Below are 21,587 nucleotides of genomic sequence, written 5' to 3' on the forward strand. Positions count from 1 at the left end.
TGTGTAAGGAATTTACCTCTGATAACACCCTCAATACTTTTTGAAAGTTCAAAGTAAATTTGATGATCAAAGTACATAGATGCCACCATATACAATAATGAGATTCATTTTCTTGTGGGCATACTCAATAAATCCATAGAATAATAACCATGAAAGACTTCCCAACTAGGGTGTTCAACCAGAATGCAAAAGACAACAAACTACAAATACAAAAAGAGGAAATTATAATGAATAAATAAGCAATACATATCGAGAACATGAGATTGACGAGTCCTTGAAAGTGAGTCCATTGGTTACAGGAATATTTCAATGATGGGCAAGTGAAGTTAGTTCAAGAGTCTCCAATTACCTTAAAATTCTGCCCTGGAGAAAAAAGTGTCTGGCCGTCGACTCGATCTATGCCTCATATCATCCTGTACACTCCATCAGGTCACCTCTCATCCTCCTTTGCTCCAAAGAGAAAAGCCCTCACTTCCTCAAGCTGTCTTCATAAGACGTGCTCTCTAGTCCAGACTGCATCCTAGTAAATCTCTGGGTGGATCTGCTCTGCATCCCTCTCCTGGGATGAAGGCTTACTGTAATAAACAGCTAGCAGCAGAGAGAGCATAGGGAAATCTCCTACGAGGCCAGTCTGTCCCTGATGTGCTCATGCTATTACTGTTGGTACTGGGGAAGTGGAGCAGGTTGGGACTTCAAACCAGAGCTGGAATATTTACTGGAGTATAGAAGAATGAGGGATGATCTTATAGAGGTGTATAAAATAGACAGACAGTAGAGTAGTGGTTAGCACATTGTATTACAGCACCACCTGTAAAATTAGGGTTCGATTCTCACTGTTGTCTGTAAGGAGTTTGTGCATCCTCCCCGTGATCGTGTGGGATTCCTCAGGGTGATCTGGTTTCCTCCCACATCCCAAAGGTGTACAGGTTCAGGTTTGTGAGTTGTGTGTTTGCCATGTCAGCACTGGAAGTGTGGAGGTACTTGCAGTCTGCCCAGCACCATCCTCGCTGACTTGATTTGGAAGTGTGCTGAGGAGGCAGTGCCAGGACTCGAGGGACTGAGTTATGGAGTGAGGATGAGCAAGTTGGGGCTTTCTGAGGCAGGTCCATGGATAGGAAAGGTTTAGTGCAGGGGTTCCTTACTAGGGTCCAAGGGGTTCTCGGTTAATGGTAGGAGTCCATGGCATAAAGAAGGTTGGGAACCCTTGGATTAGGGGGACATAGGCGAATGGGACCAACTTAGATGGGAATCTTGGTGGGCATTGACCGGCTGGGCTGAAGGGCTTGCTTTGTGCTATGTGTCTCTATGGTAGGCATCTAGTAACATTATCACTCCAAGCAGAAAGCTAGTCCTGAGTACTATAGATGTGTGACTGAGTTCTTCAATATATCACACATTGGTTAATAAATAACTAGTAAAGGCAAACAGGTTTACTGAAAGTTATTGCAAGACAATATTGTCATCAAACGGAATAGAATTAGCACTTGGAATCAGAATTGGATTACAGCCTAACGATGATTCCACACCCACTGACATCTGGCACAGGGAAACCTCTTTAACGTTAGACCATAAGACCATAAGACTTAGGAGCAGAATGAGGCCATTCAGCCCATCAAGTCTGCACTGCCATTCCATCATGGCTGATGTATTATCCCTCTCAACCCCATTCAGACTTTGACCCAGTTCAGACTTTATCTGTCAGCACCGCACTCCCAACGTCCTCATCAGAGCTGCACTTGAGCTAGCTGACCGGTTGCTCAACAAGGAGCATTAAGAAGATACTGTTTTTGTGTCTCATATGTCTCAGGGTATATGCTTTCAGTGCTTATCATACAGTGCACCCTTCCGTTCTAAAACAACCAACTTGAGAGGAACTGGTGTAGGGAACAGAAACCATCCTGCGGGATATTTAACTTGGATTTACAGCACAGAGTCAAAGGTCTGAATAGAAGATTAACAAATGGATCCAGTGATACAGGATACCTTTTCAATGCTTTTAAGTCATGTGGTACAGAGTTTCCAGCCATTAACAGTTAGTAATCAATCGATTAATCCTCAGGAAATAATACTTGTGTTAAAGGAAGATCTCTATTTATATCTCACCTCTGGACATTTCGAAGCACTTTACAGGCAAACTGTAATCACCATTAAAGCAGGCAGTGGGCAATTTTCACTTTGCAAAATGACGAGCTTTGTAGAATTCTGAGAGACATAAGCAGACAGCTGGTATCTCTTACCCAGAGTTGGAATATCTAATACTAGAGGGCATGCGTTCAAGGTGAGAAGGGAGAATTCAAAGGAGTTGGTGTGAGGCATTTTTTTTACACAGAGAATGGAGGGTGTCTGGAATGTGTTACTGGATGACGGGGGGCAGTGGAGGGGAGATGAGGCAGATACGATAAGATAAACACAAAATACTCTGCAGATGCTGGGGTCAAAGCAACACTCACAACACGCTGGAGGAACTCAGCAGGTTGGGCAGCATCCGTGGAAGGGTCCTGACGAAGGGTTCCGGCCCGAAACGCTGACTGATCGTTTCCACGGATGCTGCCCAACCTGCTGAGTTCCTCCAGCGTGTTGTGAGATACGATAAGAGCTGTTTAAGAGCCTCTTAGGTATATGAATGTGCAGAGATGGAGGGGTATGGGCCACATGCAGATAAAAGAGACTAGATCAGAATCAGAATCAGGTTTAATATCACTGGCATACATTGTGAAATTTGTTGTTCTGTGGCAGTAGTACATTGCAATACATGATAATAGAAGCTGTAAAATATGGCAATATATATATTTTTTAAAGTTAAGTTAAATAAAGTGCAAAAAGAGAAAATAACAGTAGCAGGGTCATGTCTGTGGGTTCAATGTCCATTCAGAAATCTGATGGCAGAGGGGAAGAAGCTGTTCCTGAATGGTTCAGTGTGTCCCCTCAGGCTTCTGTACCTCCTGTACCTTCTCCCTGATGGTAAAAATGAGAAGAGGGCATGTCCTGGGTGATGGGGTCCTTAATGATGGGTGCCTCCGTTTTGATGCACTTCTCCTTGAAGATTAGTTTAATTTGGCCCCATTCACTTAATTAGTTCATTGTGGGCAGAAGACCCTGTGCTGTGCTGTTCTATGTTCTAAAATCCAGTAAACATACATTAGGTCCTTTCAATGACCATGTAACCCCCAGCAAATATAGTCGTTCTCAATTTAGGGTGGCACGGTAATGTAGCGGTTAGCACAACCAGCGACTGGGATGCGATGCACACCACTGCCTGTAAAGAGTACGTATGTTCTCCCTGTGACTGTGAGGGGTTCCTCCAGGCGCGCCAGTTTCCTCCCACATTCCAAAGGCGTACGAGTTACAGTTAGTGAGCTTTGGGCAGGCTCTGTCGGCGCCGCAGGCATGCTGACACTTGCAGGCTGCCCCCAGGACATCCTCAGACTGTGTTGATCGTTAACGCAAATGACACATTTCACTGTATGCTTCGATGTTTCAATGTACCTGTGGCAAATGAAACTAATTTGTTTGAGAAAATGATAAATATCTGATCTCACACAAACAGGGTGGTGACTTTGAGAGAGAGGGCAGTGAAACAGAGCCAGGGGTAAACATATTCTGCTGTACCATCCTGAGATGGGGGGGGATAGAGTGGGGAAGATATTGTAATCAGAACTGGCTGCCACACCAGCTGTGTGGTGGAAAAGGCACAAGAGTGCCTCTATCACCTCAGGATTTGGGGGTCCAAACCGAACTTCCTCAACCGTCTAAGAACTTTCTACAGGGGCACAACTGAGATCATCCTGACTGGCTGCATCACTGCCTGATATGGGAACTGTACTTCCCTTAATCGCAGGACTCTGCAGAGAGTGGTGCGGACAGCCCAGCGCATCTGTAGATGTGAACCTCATGATTCAGTACATTTACGAAGACAGGTGTGTAAAAAGGGCCCGAAGGATCATTGGGGACCCGAGTCACCCCAACCATGGTCCATTCCGGCTGCTACCACCAGGGAAGTGGTACCATAGCATAAAAGCCAGGACCATGAGGCTCTGGGACAGCTTCTTCTACCAGGCCATCAGACTGGTTAACTCACACTGATTTGAGTGTATTTCTATATTACATTGACTGATCTATTTATTAGAACTTATTATAAATTATTATGTTTGCACTTTGCACTTTTAGACAGAGACATAATGTAAAGATTTTTACTCCTCGCGTACGCGAAGGATGTAAGAAATAAAGTTAATTCAAATGCTAGTGTTGAAGTTAGCGCAGCGCTATTGCAGCTTGGGGCGTTCTGGAGTTCAGAGTTCAATCCAGCGACTTCAGTAAGGAGTCTCTACACATTCTCCCCATGGAATGCATGGGTTTTCCCCAGGTGCTCCGATTTCCTCCCACAGTCCAAAGACATACCCGGTAAGTTAATTGGTCATTGCAAATTGTCCCATGATTAAGCTAGGGTTTACTGGGCTTAAACGCAAACAACAGGAATACTGCAGATGCTGGAAATTCAAGCAACATACATCAAAGTTGCTGGTGAACGCAGCAGGCCAAGCAGCATCTATAGGAAGAGGCGCAGTCGACGTTTCAGGCCGAGACCCTTCGTCAGGACTAACTGAAGGAAGAGTGAGTAAGGGATTTGAAAGCTGGAGGGGGAGGGGGAGATGCAAAATGATAGGAGAAGACAGGAGGGGGAGGGATAGAGCCGAGAGCTGGACAGGTGATAGGCAAAAGGGGATACGAGAGGATCATGGGACAGGAGGTCCGGGAAGAAAGACAAGGGGGGGGGTGACCCAGAGGATGGGCAAGAGGTATATTCAGAGGGACAGAGGGAGAAAAAGGAGAGTGAGAGAAAGAATGTGTGCATAAAAATGAGTAACAGATGGGGTACGAGGGGGAGGTGGGGCCTTAGCGGAAGTTAGAGAAGTCAATGTTCATGCCATCAGGTTGGAGGCTACCCAGACGGAATCCGTCTGAATATACCTCTTGCCCATCCTCTGGGTCACCCCCCCCCCCGCCTGTCTTTCTTCCCGGACCTCCTGTCCCATGATCCTCTCGTATCCCCTTTTGCCTATCACCTGTCCAGCTCTCGGCTCTATCCCTCCCCCTCCTGTCTTCTCCTATCATTTTGCATCTCCCCCTCCCCCTCCAGCTTTCAAATCCCTTACTCACTCTTCCTTCAGTTAGTCCTGACGAAGGGTCTCGGCCTGAAACGTCAACTGCGCCTCTTCCTATAGATGCTGCTTGGCCTGCTGCGTTCACCAGCAACTTTGATGTATGTTGTTTACTGGGCTTGTAGGGTTGCTGGAACGGTGTTACTCGAAGTGCCAGAAGGGTCTACCTGACATTGTATTGCTAAATAAAATCAATAATAAAATAAAATAAATCAGAAGCAGAATCAGGTTTAACATCACTGACGTATGTCGCGAAATTTGTTGTTTTACTGCAGCAGTAATTTAAAAACTATAAATTACACTAAGTATATATAAAGAAAGAAAAATAAATTAAATAAGTAGAGCAATAAAAATAGTAAGGTCATGTTCATGGATTCATTGTCCATTTGAAAATCTGATGGTGGAGGGGAAGAAGCTGTTTCTGAAACATCGAGTGTGTGTCTTCAGGCTCTTGTACCTCCTCCTTGATGGTAGCAATGAGAAGAGTGTCCTGAGTGATGGGGGTCATAATGACGCATGCCACACTTTTCGAGACATGGCCTTCTGAAAATGTCCCCGAAGCTGAGGAGACTGGTGCCCATGATGGAGCTGACTGTTTTCTCCAATCCTGTGCAGTGGCCTCTTCATACCAGACAGTAATGCAACCAGTCAGAATGTTAATCTGCATTGGGTAGACTCTCAGCATTACTGGAAGATGTCTGCAAGCCCACGGAGCCTGCAGCAAAGAAGACTGTATATCTGAAGTTTGGAAGGACCGCAGAAGCCCTCCATAACTCTCCAGAAAGGTCACCACAAGAGCCGAGGATCGATCCTTTGGGAAATGACTCTCAGCTGCTCACTGAAGAAGGGCAATTAGACAGAGGACTGTGCTAGTATCAACATGCTCCCAATGCCACCATATCATGCCCCCCACTTACTAGCCCTAACCGGTATGTCTTTAAAATGTGGGAGGAAAAGCAACTGAAGGAAACCCCTGTGGCCACCGGGTACAAGTACAAGGTAGAAGGTCCTTACAGACAGCGGCGGAATTGAACCCAGGTCGCTGGTGTTGTAAGGTGTTACACTGACCACTACACAACAAGCTCCAGTTACAACAGACAATAAGTAGGTAAATAAAAACAGAAAATACTGGTAGTGCTCATCAGATCAGAGAGCTTCTGTGCAAACAGCAACATTTACCCTCCTCTCCTGTCCACAGATGCTGCCCGACCTTATAAGTGTTTACAACATTTTCTGTTTTTTCTTCAGTTTTCCGGCATCTGCAATTGTTTGACAATAAAAGCATGTTAATGATAGCTATATACTGTCAGCAAATAAATTAAAGTGAGGATGAATTAAATTGAAGTTGGTGTGTGTGGAGTAACAATCATTTTGCTCTCCCTTCACTTGTGTATTGAAGAATGATGACAAACAATCTTGAATCTTGAATTTTGAACAAATCCAATGGCTGTTGCTGGAGGAGAATGTTGCGGATGTACCAGGTGGTCACAGATTCAGACAGAAACTCAGCATCTGCCTCAACCTGCTACTCACTCCAATCACTTTGCAACAGAACATATACACTTAGTGGCCAATTTATTAGGCACACCTGGACACCTGTTCCTTAGTGCAAATATCTAATCAGTCAACGCATAAAAACATGCAGACATAGTCAAGAGGTTCAGTTGTTGTTCAGACCAAACATCAGAATGGGGAAGAAATGTGATCTAAGTGACTTTGACTGTGGAATAATTGTTGGTGCCAGACAGGGTGGTTTGAGTACCTCAGAAACTGCTGATCTGCTGAAATTTTTGCACATGACAGTCTCTAGAGTTTACAGAGAATGGTGTGAAAAAGGAAAAAATCATCCAGTAAGTGGTGGTTTTGTGGGCAAAAATGCCTTTTTAACGAGAGAGGCCAGAGGAGAATGGCCAGACTGGGTTAAGCTGACAGGAAGGTGACAGTAACTCAAATAACCACGCATTTCAACAGTGGTGTGCAGAGAGCATCTCTGAATGTACAATAATCAAACCTTGAAGTGGATGGGCTACAGCAGCAGAAGACCAGAAACATACACTCAGTGGCCACTTTATTAGGTACACAGGAGTCTGTAAGTCTATGACTATCACTCTATTTCTATAAAGACAGGAAGAAGGAAAGAAAGATTTAATTATTTAGAGATACGTTGTGGAACAGGCCCTTCCGGCCAATGAGCAGCACACTCCTGTACCTAATAAAATGGCCACTGAGTGTACCAACAGCTCAGCACCTTATTCATTGAATTTGCTGTGATCGCAACGGGACTGGAGAAAGGTGGACTGGAAAGACTCCAGCAGGCATGAAAAATGGACAATTAAACTCACTTGATGTTTAGATTCTGATTCAATTAACAGCCCGATGTTTGTAGAAGTGACAAGAGGGAGAATTAAACAGCTAATTAAATGCGTGCTGGGTGAAGATGGCAAAATTAAATTTAAATTACTTATCCTATAATAGACTCAAAGGTCAATCAAATAAATTAATGATGAAATTATTGCTCTAATAAGCTTTAAATGGGATAGACAAAATAGTAATGAAAAGTGGCTTGGTACATACATCAGATAATTAATCACACATAGTTGCAAACAGGGAAGAGAGAGTGAAAGGGAGCCAAGGCTCTAGTAATAGCATGAAACATATCGGTAGTTTTATGCTGCCAGAGACTTCAGAAAGGCAAGAGGTCCCGAACAAACCCCACTATTCAGAAACGGTGAGGTAATGGAAAGGGTCTGCAGTTTCAAGTTTTGGAGATGAACATCACCAAGGAATCCTCTTGGTCCGTCAACACAACTTCGATAGTCGGGAAGGCACAACAGCAGATATACTACCTGAGGTGCTTAAGCTAATCTGCCCCAAAAATTGCTGGCTAACTTTTACTGATGTGTGATGGAGAGCATATAGACACATGGAATAACAGTGCGGTGCTCTAGCTGCAGCAAGACAGATCACAAAGCACCCCAACGGGTGATTTGGACAGCTCACTACATCACTGGGACTCAGCTACTTGGAGACAATCTACAACTTTCCATGCCTATGGTGCACTCGCAACATCGTTAAAGACCCATCCCATCCCGGACACAGTCTGTTCAGTCTCCTGCCATCTGGTAGGAGATACAGAATCATCTTGGCCAAGACAGTAAGAGTGAAAAACAACTTCTTCCCAAGGGCTGTTGTGCAGTTGAATAATGCTACACCCCAACGTGCCAATGGCCTTTGAGCATTAAGGACTATCAAAGTCACTTGTGGCATGTAAATGTGGGAAATTTTATTTGCTTATCTATCTATCTATCTATCTATTTATCTATATCTCTCTCTCTCTATCTATCTATCTATCTATCTATTTATCTATATCTCTCTCTCTCTATCTATCTATCTATCTATTTATCTATATCTCTCTCTCTCTATCTATCTATCTATCTATCTATTTATCTATATCTCTCTCTCTATCTATCTATCTATCTATCTATTTATCTATATCTCTCTATCTATCTATCTATCTATCTATCTATCTATTTATCTATATCTCTCTCTCTCTATCTATCTATCTATCTATCTATTTATCTATATCTCTCTCTCTCTATCTATCTATCTATCTATTTATCTATATCTCTCTCTATCTATCTATCTATCTATTTATCTATATCTCTCTCTATCTATCTATCTATCTATTTATCTATATCTCTCTCTATCTATCTATCTATTTATCTATATCTCTCTCTCTCTATCTATCTATCTATCTATATCTCTCTCTATCTATCTATCTATCTATCTATTTATCTATATCTCTCTCTCTCTATCTATCTATCTATCTATTTATCTATATCTCTCTATCTATCTATCTATCTATCTATTTATCTATATCTCTCTATCTATCTATCTATCTATCTATTTATCTATATCTCTCTCTATCTATCTATCTATTTATCTATATCTCTCTCTCTCTATCTATCTATCTATCTATTTATCTATATCTCTCTCTCTCTATCTATCTATCTATCTATCTATTTATCTATATCTCTCTCTCTATCTATCTATCTATCTATCTATTTATCTATATCTCTCTCTCTCTATCTATCTATCTATCTATCTATTTATCTATATCTCTCTCTCTCTATCTATCTATCTATCTATCTATCTATTTATCTATATCTCTCTCTCTCTATCTATCTATCTATCTATTTATCTATATCTCTCTCTCTCTATCTATCTATCTATCTATCTATTTATCTATATCTCTCTCTCTCTATCTATCTATCTATCTATTTATCTATATCTCTCTCTATCTATCTATCTATCTATTTATCTATATCTCTCTCTATCTATCTATCTATCTATTTATCTATATCTCTCTCTATCTATCTATCTATTTATCTATATCTCTCTCTCTCTATCTATCTATCTATCTATATCTCTCTCTATCTATCTATCTATCTATCTATTTATCTATATCTCTCTCTCTCTATCTATCTATCTATCTATTTATCTATATCTCTCTATCTATCTATCTATCTATCTATTTATCTATATCTCTCTATCTATCTATCTATCTATCTATTTATCTATATCTCTCTCTATCTATCTATCTATTTATCTATATCTCTCTCTCTCTATCTATCTATCTATCTATTTATCTATATCTCTCTCTCTCTATCTATCTATCTATCTATCTATTTATCTATATCTCTCTCTCTATCTATCTATCTATCTATCTATTTATCTATATCTCTCTCTCTATCTATCTATCTATCTATCTATTTATCTATATCTCTCTCTCTCTATCTATCTATCTATCTATCTATTTATCTATATCTCTCTCTCTCTATCTATCTATCTATCTATTTATCTATATCTCTCTCTCTCTATCTATCTATCTATCTATTTATCTATATCTCTCTCTATCTATCTATCTATCTATCTATCTATTTATCTATATCTCTCTATCTATCTATCTATCTATCTATTTATCTATATCTCTCTCTCTCTATCTATCTATCTATCTATCTATTTATCTATATCTCTCTCTCTCTATCTATCTATCTATCTATCTATTTATCTATATATCTCTCTCTCTATCTATCTATCTATCTATCTATTTAAATTAAGCCATACCAAATGTATTGTAAACATCTGTTTTGCATGGACTGGAGCAGTAACTGCAACCTCATCGTGAGCAATGACAATAAAATTCTATTCTATTCTATCAGTTTTCATTTGGACTAGAGGACAATAGGAGGCATGAGCATCAGAGTTGGGTGTTCTAGTGTACAGGTCCTGTACTGTGGCTTACAAGGTTCTGAAAGGAGGATCCTGATGAAGGATCTCAGTCCATAACATCAACTCCTTATTTTTCTCCATAGTTGCTGATTTCCTCCAGCATTTTGTATGTGTTACTCTGGACTTCTAGCATCTGCAGAATCTCTTGTGTTTCCAAAAGGAATTGGCAGGTTTTACACCAAGAGGCTGTTCCTTAAGGATGAAAAGTCATGTGACAGCCTTGGAATAAAGGGTGGCCTATGAGGATTGAGGAGTTTAGGATGGTAGAGGGCTGCAGCCAGTATCAGAATCAGAATCAGAATCAGGTTTATTGTCACTGACATGCAGTATGTTCTAAAATTTGGTGCTTCATGGCAGCAGGACAATGCAAGGCATAGAAATTATTAAAGTTTATAAATAAATAAATCTATAGACTTTATTTCTACATTTACGAGAAATTTATATAGGTATGTAGATCAGAGAGTATGGTCCAGGTACAGGTCAATGGGACGAAGGAACTAATTATTTTGGCATGAACTAGATGGGCTGAAGGGCTAGTTTCTGTGCTGTAGTGTTCTATGACTTTATAACTCTATTTCTATAAAGATAGGAAGAAGGAAAGAAAGACTTATTATATTTATTTACAACAGAAGGGCATTTCTGAAAGCACAACACTTCGAACTTTGAAGTGGATGGGCTACAGTAGCAGGAGACCACAAACACACACTCAGATACGGGAGGTGCATGATAATATTATCCTTTCAAAGGAAGTTGAGTCTGGGCAAGCATTAATTCAGTTCAAAGTGCGCAGATTAAACTGCAAGAAGAAATTCTCCTGTTAAACCCGCCAAGAGCTTGACTTGGCCGTCTCTCTCAGAAAAGCATCAAGATTAAGGAGTGTGGGAAAAGGATTATCACACAGAAAGTTGGACTTTGAGGTGAATTCTATTGTTGGATTGTGTACCTTTTATTTGAATCTATGTTGTCGGAAGATAAACTTCCTGCCACAGTTTTCTGGCTGGAGTCTAAGCAAGTGGATTTGCCAGTGTTATAGAGACTGTCAATTGTTCTGTTTTCCCCACTGAGAGTTCTTGCTCCAGAGCAAGGTCCCTGCAAGTCTGATTCTGAGATGCCAAAAACTAATATCTACTTGTTAATACACGAAAACAAAAGTGGATAAAAGCAGCAAGCTTAGACATGGACCATTCGTCCAGTTCTTCCAGATCAGTGCCCAACTCCCACTCTCTGTTAACTTGAACTCATTGACCGATCAAACATAAAAGCAAAATACTGCGGATGCTGAAAATGAGAAATAAAAATGCTCAGCGGGTCAGGCTGTGGAGAAGAGGAAGTTAATATTTGTTTGCTGACCTTTCATTGCAACTCATGGAGTACCCTTTGACTTGAAACATTTCTTTTTTCACAGACCTGCTGAGAAATTTCTTGTTTATTATTCAAATTCCAACTTTGCTTTATAAACATTCAAAACTCTTCCACCACAGCTTATCTTACTCTGAATCCCATTCACCATCTTGCTCACCGACTTAATATGGCTCTTGGTTAGCCTTAAATCTTCTATTTTTCTTTCAGACCACACCCTCCCCCCATCCTCCCAACCCCCAACCCCACCCCAGAGCATTGCCCCTCCCTGTTGATGGAGGAAAATGGACTCAACAAAGTGAAGTAAGAGCTGAGTCTCACTAAAGTTCCTGATGAAGGGTCTCAGAAAGTTTGACTGTTTATTCGTCTCCTGACCCACTGAGTTCCTCCAGCATTTTGTGGGTGTTGCTCAGGATTTCCAGCATCTGCAGAATCTCTTGTGTTTAGAGTGTTGCTAAACTGTAGTGATTAGGGTTGTTTTTAAAAACACAAACACGAGGAAATCTGCAGATGCTGGAAATTCAAGCAACACACACAAAATGCTGGTGGAACGCAGCAGGCCAGGCAGCATCTATAGGAAGAGGTACAGTCGACGTTTCGGGCCGAGACCCAAGGGTCTGTGATGCTGCCTGGCCTGCTGCGTTCCACCAGCATTTTGTGTGTGGTGATTAGGATTGTGTTGGTTGGCTCCAGAACCAAATAGTTGAAGGGCAGTAACTGCTCTTGAACTTAGTGGAAAAGGATTTCATCCTCCTGTCACTCCTGTTACAGGAGAGAGGCAGGACTTTTGCCTTGCACTACCTCAACTTCCAAAAAAAGATAAAGATTGGCTTTATTTATCACATAAACATCAGAATATCAAAACATACAGTGAAATGTGTTATTTTGTATCAGATCAAATCAGTGAAGAGCATACTGGCCACACTTCAACACCATCACAACTTATTAACCCTAACCATACGTACGAGGGGTAATTGGTAAGTTCGTGGCCTAAGGCAGAAGAAGTCAATTTTAGAAAACCTAGCATATTTATTTCCTACATTTACACACTTAGTCCAGCGGTCGTGGAGCATACGGATCCCTTCTATGTAGAAGTCGGCGTCTTGGATCTCCAGAAGTGGTCCACAGCAGGGGAGATTGATAAGTTTGTGGCATAAGGTAGAAGGAGATGAGTTATTAACTTCAAACTTTCTGCATTTTCACTCAAAGAGTTGAACTGAACGTGCATGTAACGAGAACTGTATAACTCATCTCCTTCTACCTTAGGCCATGAACTTATCATTTAATTTCATTTTTAAATCTTTTTATTAATTATTATTGAAAATCAACAAAAATACATTAAAGTAATCAAGTCAACATATCGATATGTACAAAAAGAATTAAATTATCAAATAACTGATCAACAAAGCTAAACAATGTATCAATAATAAGAAGAAAAAACAAAATGTTAAAACTACTTTTTTGGAAAAAAGAAAGAAGGAAAAAAGAAACCCTACTAACTAAAACAAAAGAAACAAAAAAAAAACGAGAGAAAAAAACATTGGGAGCACAACCCCGGAGCTATACGTCATCCAAGCTTCCATAAAAGAAAAACATCAATCCGCCAACCAAATCCAATTACACAAGAATCAGAAGAGAACCACCTTAATTAACTCAAATCAAATGATAGTAGCGGGCAAAAGATCCCCACCTTTTCTCAAAGTCAAATCGAGGATCAAAAGTTCGACTTCTGATTTTTCCAAACTAATACATAACATCAGCTGAGAGAACCATTGTATAGCCCTTCTGGCCAATAATGTGGCAAATGCAATTACATGTTGGTCTGATATAGAAATACCGTGAATATATTGAGGGACAAACTTATCAATCACCCCTGCTGTGGACCACCTCTATAAAGAAGGGATCCGTATGCTCCACGACCACTGGACTAAGTGTGTACATGTAGGAGGGGACTATGTCGAAAAATAAATGTGCTAGGTTTTCTAAAATTGACTCCTTCTACCCTAGGCTACGAACTTATCAATCACCCCTCGTATTTGGCACATGAGAGGAAACCAGAGCACCTGGAGGAAACCCACACGGTCACAGGAAGCGTGTACAAATGTCTTACAGACAACAGCAGAATTGAACCCAATAGATGAAAACTGTAAAGTGATAAACTGCTATGCTGATGTTGTCACTTCCAATGACATGACCATCCTATGGATTAATTATAAACATTCCCACTGCCCTCCAACTATCAGTTACCAGACAGAGTTAGGCATGAGAACCAATGGCAAGGATGTTCAATCCTGGTCTTTGCAGGGTTAAATGATTCCCTTTCTTTGCTCTCTAGGTGTGTGTCTGTTTCTCTCTGTCAATCCCACGCCTCACTTTGAAAGATGAAGTTTCCACTGGCAGCAGCCTTATTCCTAATAACAAAAGTTCTGCTCATGGACGGGGTTCAGCCGGCCAGGATTAAACAGGTGGAGCTGCGGGATGAAGCGGTTGCAGGTGAGGAAAGAGTTTTGAATTGAAGGGCAAAGTCTTTCTGTAACTGAGGGGCTGGGGCTGGGCTGTGTATAATGCCTAATTGTTCATAGATCCCTGAAGTCATATGATTAAGAAGGCTTATGGCATGCTTGTCTTTATTAGTCAAGCCATTGATTTCAAAAGTCAAGAAATTCAAAGTCCAAAGTAAATTCATCATCAAACCTGATTTTCCCTCCCGAGGTTTATTTTCTTGCAGCCATACCCAATAAATCCAATAACCATAATAGTATCCGTGAAAGATTACATCCAACAGGGCATACAGCCAGTGTAGGAAAGACAACAAGGAAAAGAAAGGAAGTTATGTTGCAGCTTTATAGAACTCTAGTTAGGATTTTGCATACAGTTCTGGTCACCCTGTTATAGGAAGGATGTCAGGACTTTGGAGAGGGTGCAGAAGAGATTTAGCAGCAGCTGCCTGGGTTAGAGGGCACATGCGGTTGGACAAACTGGGGTTACTTTTTTCTAGAACGGCAGAGACTGAGTTAGAGATTGATAGAAGTTTATAAGGTTATGCGAAGCATAGATGGAGTAGATGAACACTATCTTTTACCCAGGGTTGAAATGTCTAATACCAGATGGCATTCATTCAAGGTGAGAGGGGGTAGGTTCAAAGGAGATGCAAGGGGCAAGTTTATTACACAAAGATTGCTGGGTGCCTAAAATGCACTGCCTGGGGTGGTGGTAGAGGCAGGACTTTTAAGAGACGTTGATACACACATAAACGTGAGGGAAATGGAAAGATAGGGACATTGTGTAGGCAGAGGGATTCATTTAGTTGCTCATTTGATTACTAATTTAATTAGATCAACACAACATTGTGGGCCGAAGGGCCTGTTCCTGTGCTGTACTGTTCTGTGTTCTGCTGTCAACTGTCCTGTCTTCTTTTACAGGTAGAAGATGCACAACTGGCCCCATTGATCTGCTGTTTGTCATTGACAGCTCCAGGAGTGTCCGACCCTTTGAGTTTGAGTTGATGAGGAACTTTGTCATTGACATGATCAACTTCTTGACCGTGGGCCCTGATGCCAGCAGGGTGGCGCTGATCCAGTACTCCAGCCAAATTGAGAACGTCTTCTCCTTCAAGACATTCCAGAAGAAGGAGGACATGATCAGAAGCATCAAGGAGGTGATCCCACTGGCCCAAGGCACGATGACTGGGCTGGCCATCCAGTACGCCATGAACATTGCCTTCACTGAGCGGGAAGGAGCCCGGCCTCTGGCAATGAAGATCCCAAGGGTCGCCATCATTGTGACGGATGGGAGGCCCCAGGACAGGGTCACAGAGGTGGCAACCAGGGCTCGTGAAGCTGGTATCGAAATCTATGCTGTCGGAGTGCAGAGGGCAGAGATGAGCTCCCTCAGGGCCATGGCCTCCTTGCCTCTGGAGGAACACGTCTTCTTGGTTGAGTCCTTTGACTTGATTGAACAATTTGCAAAGACTTTCCAGACCAAATTATGTGGTATGTGATAAACAGATACAGAACCAAAGTGCCCAAGGTAGTTTGTATTGAAACCTATGGAAATTGAAAGGCTTGGCTAGAATGGACATGGGGAGGATGTTTCCAATAGTGGGGGAGTCTAGGATCTGAGGGCACAACCTCAGAATGTCCCTTTAGAACAAAGATGAGGAGGAATTTCTTTAGCCAGAGGACAGTGAATCTATGGAATTCATTGCCCTGGATGGCTCTGGAGACCAAGTCATTGGGTATATTTAAAATGGAGATTGATATGTTCTTGATTAATAAGAGTGTCAAAGGTTACATGGAGAAGACAGGAGAATGGTTTTGAGAATGAAAGTAGATCAACCATGATTGAATGGTGGAACAGACTGGATAGGCCCAATGGTCTGATGCTTCTTCTATGCCTTATCATCTTATATTCCAGTTCATTGACCCTACTCTCTACATTCCCCATCCCAGATAATGTTCCTTTCTTTACGCGACGCCTCTGTGTATCATCTGCGACATTCATTCTTATATCTTTGTAGACAACACACTCCAATAGTTCAAAGTTTAAAGTACATTTGTTATCAAGGTATGTATACTATATATAACCTTGAGATTCGTTTCCTTACAGAACACAAAACAAAAAAATAAAACCCATTAAAAATGCAAGACTGTCAAGCACCCAATGTGCAGGAAAGAAACCAAATTGTCTAAACAACAAAATTAAGCGAGTAACAGTCAGAACCGAAGTTCATGAAAGTGAGTTCACAGCCACAGCTGATCCAGGAGCCTGTTAGTTGCAGGCCACAGCCTCAGTTCAATGCAAAGACTAGTAAACGTCGTGGAGCAGTGAGCTAAACATTGGCCTGATCCTCGCCTCCAGCCCTGACACCCTGACCTTTTCAATCTAGCACGGCGCATAAATTATTGAAGCCTTGGGTCATTCCTCACTCTCGGACCCATCCCCTGCCACTTCAATATGCTCTCGGCCCTGGGCCTCATCAGCTTGATTTGGCCTGTACCTGACCTTTCAATTCTAGCTCTAGTGCTTAAATCAGCCAAACAGAGGGTCATTCCTCGCTCTCAGGCTCGAGACCCGCTGCTTCAACTCTGTCTCACCTCAGTTCTACTGTTTCGCATCACAGACAGGAAGCAAAGAGTGGGAATAAGTGGGACCTTTTCAGAATGGCAGGCAGTGACTAGTGGGGTACCGCAAGGCTCAGTGCTGGGACCCCAGTTGATTACAATATATATTAAGGACTTAGGCGAGGGAATTAAATGCAGCATCTCCAAGTTTGCGGATGACACAAAGCTGGGTGGCAGTGTTAGCTGTGAGGAGGATGCTAAGAGGATGCAGGGTGACTTGGATAGGTTGGGTGAGTGGGCAAATTCATGGCAGATGCACTTTAATGTGGATAAATGTGAGGTTATCCACTTTGGTGGCAAGAACAGGAAAACAGATTATTATCTGAATGGTGGCTGATTAGGAAAAGGGATGGTGCAACGAGACCTGGGTGTCATTATACACCAGTCATTGAAAGTGGGCATGCAGGTACAGCAGGCGGTGAAAAAGGCGAATGGTATGCTGGCATTCATAGCAAGAGGATTCGAATACAGGAGCAGGGAGGTACTACTGCAGTTGTACAAGGCCTTGGTGAGACCACACCTGGAGTATTGTGTGCAGTTTTGGTCCCCTAATCTGAGGAAAGACATTCTTGCCATAGAGGGAGTACAAAGAAGGTTCACCAGATTGATTCCTGGGATGGCAGGGCTTTCATATGATGAAAGACTGAATTGACTAGACTTATACTCGCTGGAATTTAGAAGACTGAGGGGGAATCTTATTGAAATGTATAAAATCCTAAAGGGATTGGACAGGCTAGATGCAGGAAGATTGTTCCCGATGTTGGGGAAGTCCAGAACGAGGGGTCACAGTTTGAAGATAAAGGGGAAGCCTTTTAGGACCCAGATGAGGAAAAACTTCTTCACACAGAGAGTGGTGAATCTGTGGAATTCTTTGCCACAGGAAATAGTTGAGGCCAGTTCATTGGCTATATTTAAGAGGGAGTTAGATATGGCCCTTGTGGCAAAAGGGATCGGGGGTATGGAGAGAAGGCAGGTACAGGGTTCTGAGTTGGATGATCAGCCATGATCATACTGAATGGCGGTGCAGGCTCGAAGGGCCGAATGGCCTATTCCTGCACCTATTTTCTATGTTTCTATGTTTCTATCACCTCTAAGTCCACTCCAGCAATGGTCAAAACATTGGCTTGTACCCTGATCTTGGGCCCAGACTCGAACCCCGCCGGCTCAGTCTGGCCCATCCCCACCAAGCTTCACCATCCTTCACCTTCAGTTCACACCAGAAAAATGCCACGTCGTACAGGCGGTTCAAAAGCTCAACTCCAAAAGGGAAGTTACTGGCTGTTGATAGCAGTGATCGTTCACCAGTGAAAGTCTGAGTAATAATGTAGTTAAAAGGTGTGTTTGTTGTCAGCAAGTCGTCGCTGTACTTCACCAGCACCATCTCAAACTGCCATCTTATACCTGTGTATAATGCATCCTAATCACTGTCGGACACACTTCCACAGAGTTGGCATTCTCTAGACTGTGTGCTACTCTGGGTAAACAGTATATAACACCCTCTCTGATGAATGGATGATCACAACCAGTTGTTCTGTGCATTACACTCTAGTCTGTTTAGATCCACGGTTATATTGGATCAAAGATCAGCTCTTCCGCCATATACATTTACATGTGTTCGGAATTTACCGTGTTGGGTTACATGTAACATGAAACAGCAACGTTCAACAATTGTAAAGAATAAAGAATGAGCATAAGAATAAAGCTAGAGGTTAAAGTACAGTGGGTTATGACCAAAGATGAAATGGCTGGAGTCGCTTAGCACTTTAGTACAAGGGTGTTTAATAGATGTGTCAAAAACCGAGCACAAAATTTAGTGAGAAGAAAAATGCCAATATTTACAAAATGATATCTACATGAAAACCCATGAATAGCTCCGTACTTATTTGTGTCCAGTGTGAACTCCTAGCAGCGTCAATCTCTCTCTCTCACTGAAGGTGAAGAGTTCCTTTTTATTCAACAGCAGGACAAACCATCTTTAATTACCCACAAAGTTAACTTATGACTACACTTGAACTGGAATATGATGCACTCCACACTGTAGTTACAATCATATTACTAAATACACAGAAGTGTCCACCTTAAATACAGTGTACAAAAAACATACACACATTTACTAAAGAGATGAAACATTTACTAAAAAGAATGGCAGGATAAAACCAACCTGAATGCATCGGCTCAGTTTAGGACTCATTATAAGTGGGGAAGACATTGAAGTACACACACTCAGCACAATGACTGCAGCATGACAAGGCAATATTTGTGTGTGTGTGAGGAGTGTATTTAATAAGTGCTCTTTATCACATACAGATAGGGAATAGAATGTGCATGAATACATAAATGCCAGCATGTATTTACAAAGTAAACAACATTATAAACAGCGTTTTAAGTCAAGTCAAGTCAAGTCAAGTCACTTTTTATTGTCATTTCAACCATAACTGCTGGTACAGAACATCGTAAAAATGAGACAATGTTTTCCAGGACCATGGTACTACATGAAACAATACAAAAACTACATTAGACTACAGACCTATCCAGGACTGCATAAAGTTCACAAAACAGATCAGGCACTACAATAAATAATAATAAATAATAAACAAGACAGTAGGCACAGTAGAGGGTACAGTAGGTTGGTGTCAGTCCAGGCTCTGGGTATTGAGGAGTCTGATGGCTTGGGGGAAGAAACTGTTACATAGTCTGGTCGTGACAGCCCGAATGCTTCGGTGCCTTTTGCCAGATGGCAGGAGGGAAAATAGTTTATATGTGGGGTCCATCATAATGCTGTTTGCTTTGCGGATGCCGTGCGTGGTGTAAATGTCTGTAATGGCGGGAAGAGAGACCCCGATGATCTTCTCAGCTGACCTCACTATCCGCTGCAGGATCTTGTGATCTGAGACGGTGCAATTCCCAAACCAGGCAGTGATGCAGCTGCTCAGGATGCTCTCAATACAACCTCTGTAGAACGTGGTGAGGATGGGGGGTGGGAGATGGACTTTTCTCAGCTTTCGCAGAAAGTAGAGACGCAGCTGGGCTTTCTTTGCTATGGAGCTGTTGTTGAGGGACCTGGTGAGATTCTCCGCCGGGTGAACACCAAGAAATTTGGTGCTCTTAACCATCTCTACGGAGTGTTTACAGTGCAATGCAGTGATAGGGGTAATAGCTACAGAAGGTAGGGGGCTAACGAGAATGGTTGATCAGATTATGCACCCTGCCTTAACATAAACTCCATCCACTAATCTTGCTCTTACCTCAGGATAAGATGAGTGCCTGAGTTTGATGAATCTGCCTAACTTTCCAGCTCAGGACCTGTGTGCTGATGGGAGTCACGGCTGTCAACACATCTGCGTCTCCAGCCCTGGATCGTTCCACTGCGCCTGCCGTGAGGGTTACGTGCTGAACCCAGACGAGAAGACGTGTACAGGTACAGTCGGGGGTGCTTGGTGTACAGAATCTGCAGTGGTGATATCAGAATCAGAAGGAAGTTCATTTTCATTGACTTGAGTCAGTTCAGTGATGTGGAGAGGATGTTTCCTATAGTGGGGGAGTTTAAGACCAGGGGGCACAACCTCAGAATACAAAGACATCCCTTTAGAGCAGAGATGAGGAGGAATTTCTTTAGCCAGAGGGTAGTGAATCTGTGGAATTCATTGTCACAGACGGCTGTGGAGGTCAAATCATTGGGCATATTTAAAGCAGGGGCTGATAGGTTCTTGATTAGTCAGGGTGTCAAAAGTTACAGGGAGAAGGCAGGATAATGGGGTTGAGAGGAATAATAAATCAGCCTTGATGGAATGGCAGAGCAGACTCAATGGACCAAATGGCCTAATTATGCTCATGAGTGTTATGGTCTTATGACCTATACATCATGAAATTTGTTTTGTGGAAGCAGTACTGTACAAGGAACATACAATTGTTTTAAAATGCAAAATAACTAATTGGTGTGCAAAAAAAAATCACAAAGTAGTGTCCATGGGTTGTGATTCAGATTAATTTATTTGTCATGTGTACATCGAAACATACTGCGAAATGCATCGTTGGCTTCAACAACCAGCACAAGCTAACCATGTGTGGGTAGCATCCACAAGTATTGCCACACATAGCGTGCCCATTTGTTCAGCAGAACCACACAGAAAAGAAGAAGCATACAAATTAGCCAGAAAAAGTGGCTCACCTGAGGACTGGGAGAAATTCAGAGTTCAGCAGAGGAGGACAAAGGGCTTAATTAGGAAGGGGAAAAAAGATTATGAGAGAAAACTGGCAGGGAACATAAAAACTGACTGTAAAAGCTTTTATAGATATATAAAAAGGAAAAGACTGGTAAAGACAAATGTAGGTCTCTTACAGACAGAAACAGGTGAATTGGTTATGGGAAGCAAGGACATGGCAGACCAATTGAATAATTACTTTGGTTCTGTCTTCACTAAGGAGGACATAAATAATCTTCCAGAAATAGTAGGGGACAGAGGGTCCAGTGAGATGGAGGAACTGAGCGAAATACATGTTAGTAGGGAAGTGGTGTTAGGTAAATTGAAGGGATTAAAGGCAGATAAATCCCCAGGGCCAGATGGTCTGCATCCCAGAGTGCTTAAGGAAGTAGCCCAAGAAATAGTGGATGCATTAGTGATAATTTTTCAAAATTCTTTAGATTCTGGACTAG

The 21,587-nt window shown here is 42.0% G+C and overlaps 1 protein-coding gene across 1 annotated transcript in view; it reads left to right on the top strand.

Moving 5' to 3' along the window:
* Window positions 1-21,587, top strand: part of matn4 (matrilin 4) — an 87,396-nt gene that overhangs the window by 24,889 nt on the left and 40,920 nt on the right. Inside the window, exons 3-5 of the mRNA XM_063041052.1 lie at window positions 14,146-14,303; window positions 15,233-15,802; window positions 20,229-20,351. Of these exons, the coding sequence (XP_062897122.1) occupies window positions 14,192-14,303; window positions 15,233-15,802; window positions 20,229-20,351 (805 nt within the window). The 5' untranslated portion in view covers window positions 14,146-14,191. The remainder of the gene's footprint in view (window positions 1-14,145; window positions 14,304-15,232; window positions 15,803-20,228; window positions 20,352-21,587) is intronic.

This window comes from Mobula hypostoma, chromosome 2, assembly GCF_963921235.1.
Source record: "Mobula hypostoma chromosome 2, sMobHyp1.1, whole genome shotgun sequence".
Classification (NCBI taxonomy): Eukaryota; Metazoa; Chordata; class Chondrichthyes; order Myliobatiformes; family Myliobatidae; genus Mobula; species Mobula hypostoma.